This window comes from Phaethon lepturus, unplaced genomic scaffold (assembly GCF_000687285.1).
Source record: "Phaethon lepturus isolate BGI_N335 unplaced genomic scaffold, ASM68728v1 scaffold35380, whole genome shotgun sequence".
Classification (NCBI taxonomy): Eukaryota; Metazoa; Chordata; class Aves; order Phaethontiformes; family Phaethontidae; genus Phaethon; species Phaethon lepturus.
Window position 1 is genome coordinate 3,673 of NW_010514810.1, and position 1,692 is coordinate 5,364.

Here is a 1,692-nt window from a genome sequence, read left to right on the forward strand (position 1 = left end):
GAAGGAGAACTGAGATATACTACAGGAAGAAAAACATTATGATGGATTCAGAAGGTTCTGTCCCAACGAATTCGAAAGAATATCTAAGCAATGACATAACAGCTACCTCTGGTAAACATTATCTTTGTGGCTACTGTGCAGCCTTCACAAATATAGCAGTCACTTTTCCCATCCAGAAGGTCCTTTTTCGACAGCAGTTGTATGGTTTGAAAACAAAGGATGCAGTACATCAGCTGCAGAAGGATGGAATTAGAAATCTCTATCGTGGCATCCTTCCTCCATTAATGCAGAAAACAACAACACTGGCTCTAATGTTTGGCTTGTATGAAGATTTCTCTTCCCTGCTCCACAGCCACACGAGTGCTCCTGAACTCCTTACTCGCAGCATGGCAGCAGTGCTTGCAGGGACCACAGAAGCTGTTCTTACACCTTTTGAGCGAGTACAGACTTTGCTTCAGGACTATAAACACCATGATAAATTTACAAACACTTACCAGGCTTTCAAGGTACTGAAAGTCTATGGGATGAGAGAATATTATCGGGGATTGGTGCCTATTCTGCTCCGAAATGGACCCAGTAATGCACTTTTCTTTGGCCTACGGGGACCTATCAAACAGTGTCTGCCTGAAGCAACTTCTTACAGCGCTCACTTGGTCAATGACTTTATCTGTGGTGGGCTGTTGGGTGCCATGCTGGGATTCTTGTTTTTCCCAGTGAATGTTGTAAAAACTCGCATGCAGGCTCAAATTGGTGGTGAATTTCAGTCCTTTTCAAAAGTCTTTGTGAAGATCTGGCTGGAACGTGATAGAAAACTGATCCACCTTTTCAGAGGAGCCCATCTGAATTACCATCGTTCTGTCCTGTCCTGGGGCATTATCAATGCAACCTATGAATTCTTGCTAAAGCTGTTGTGAAAACCACTGTCTTCCTTCAGCTCTACTGTTATTTGGCACATATGATGTCACTTAATCCCAGGGAACAGTGCCTGCATAGTGGATAGGTAATTAGTCTTGGCCTACAATATTTATGGGGTGAATGGTGATGCATCTAAACCTTGGTGCAATTAAGATGAACTTTTTAAAGTATTTATTTGCTGGCAGGTGAGTTTACCCATAATGGATCTAGTAGACAAATACAAGGTTCAAACAAACAAACAAACAAAAAACCTGACTTACATTAGTCCAGCAACTTATGTTGTATCACTCCTAAAATTTCTTAATGCTCTGTGATGGCATGTCCTCCACTGTCCACATTGTAGAACATGAAAATCACGGACAGGCTGATGAAAATTGATCCCCTTGCCTCGATTTAAGAACGCATTTTCAAATGGTTTAGTACTCCTTATTGTTTAAAGCTAAAAGGACAGATCCAGATGAGGATGAGTGAAGTTTAGAGCTACAAGCTTAAACTAAGCCTACATGAACTCTTCTGTTGGTCATTTTGATGCTTGGCTTTAAGATGAACATTTCATTCAGCAGCATAAGAGTGGCTACTGAATGTTTAACTTCAACGTAAGCTGACCCCAGTTCAAAGTGGGATTTCTCTGTGTGCATATGTACATGTGTGCCTTCATGTGAAAAAGGGAAAAGTGGAAGGAATGAAACAGCAAATTTACTAAAGCTTTAAAGTGTCCTTCCTTGTTAAAAAAACCTTCTACTTGTAAACATGGAGTTTGTTCTGGTTTTGCATTCC

At 41.0% G+C, this 1,692-nt stretch overlaps 1 protein-coding gene across 1 annotated transcript; it reads left to right on the plus strand.

Moving 5' to 3' along the window:
• Nucleotides 1–4: 4 nt before the first annotated feature.
• Nucleotides 5–1,107, plus strand: LOC104626183 (solute carrier family 25 member 51-like; the record flags this gene model as incomplete). Its single annotated transcript, XM_010294044.1, has 1 exon — nucleotides 5–1,107. A coding segment is annotated over one exon (910 nt), but the record flags the coding sequence as incomplete, so codon positions are not given.
• Between the last annotated feature and the right edge of the window lie 585 nt (nucleotides 1,108–1,692).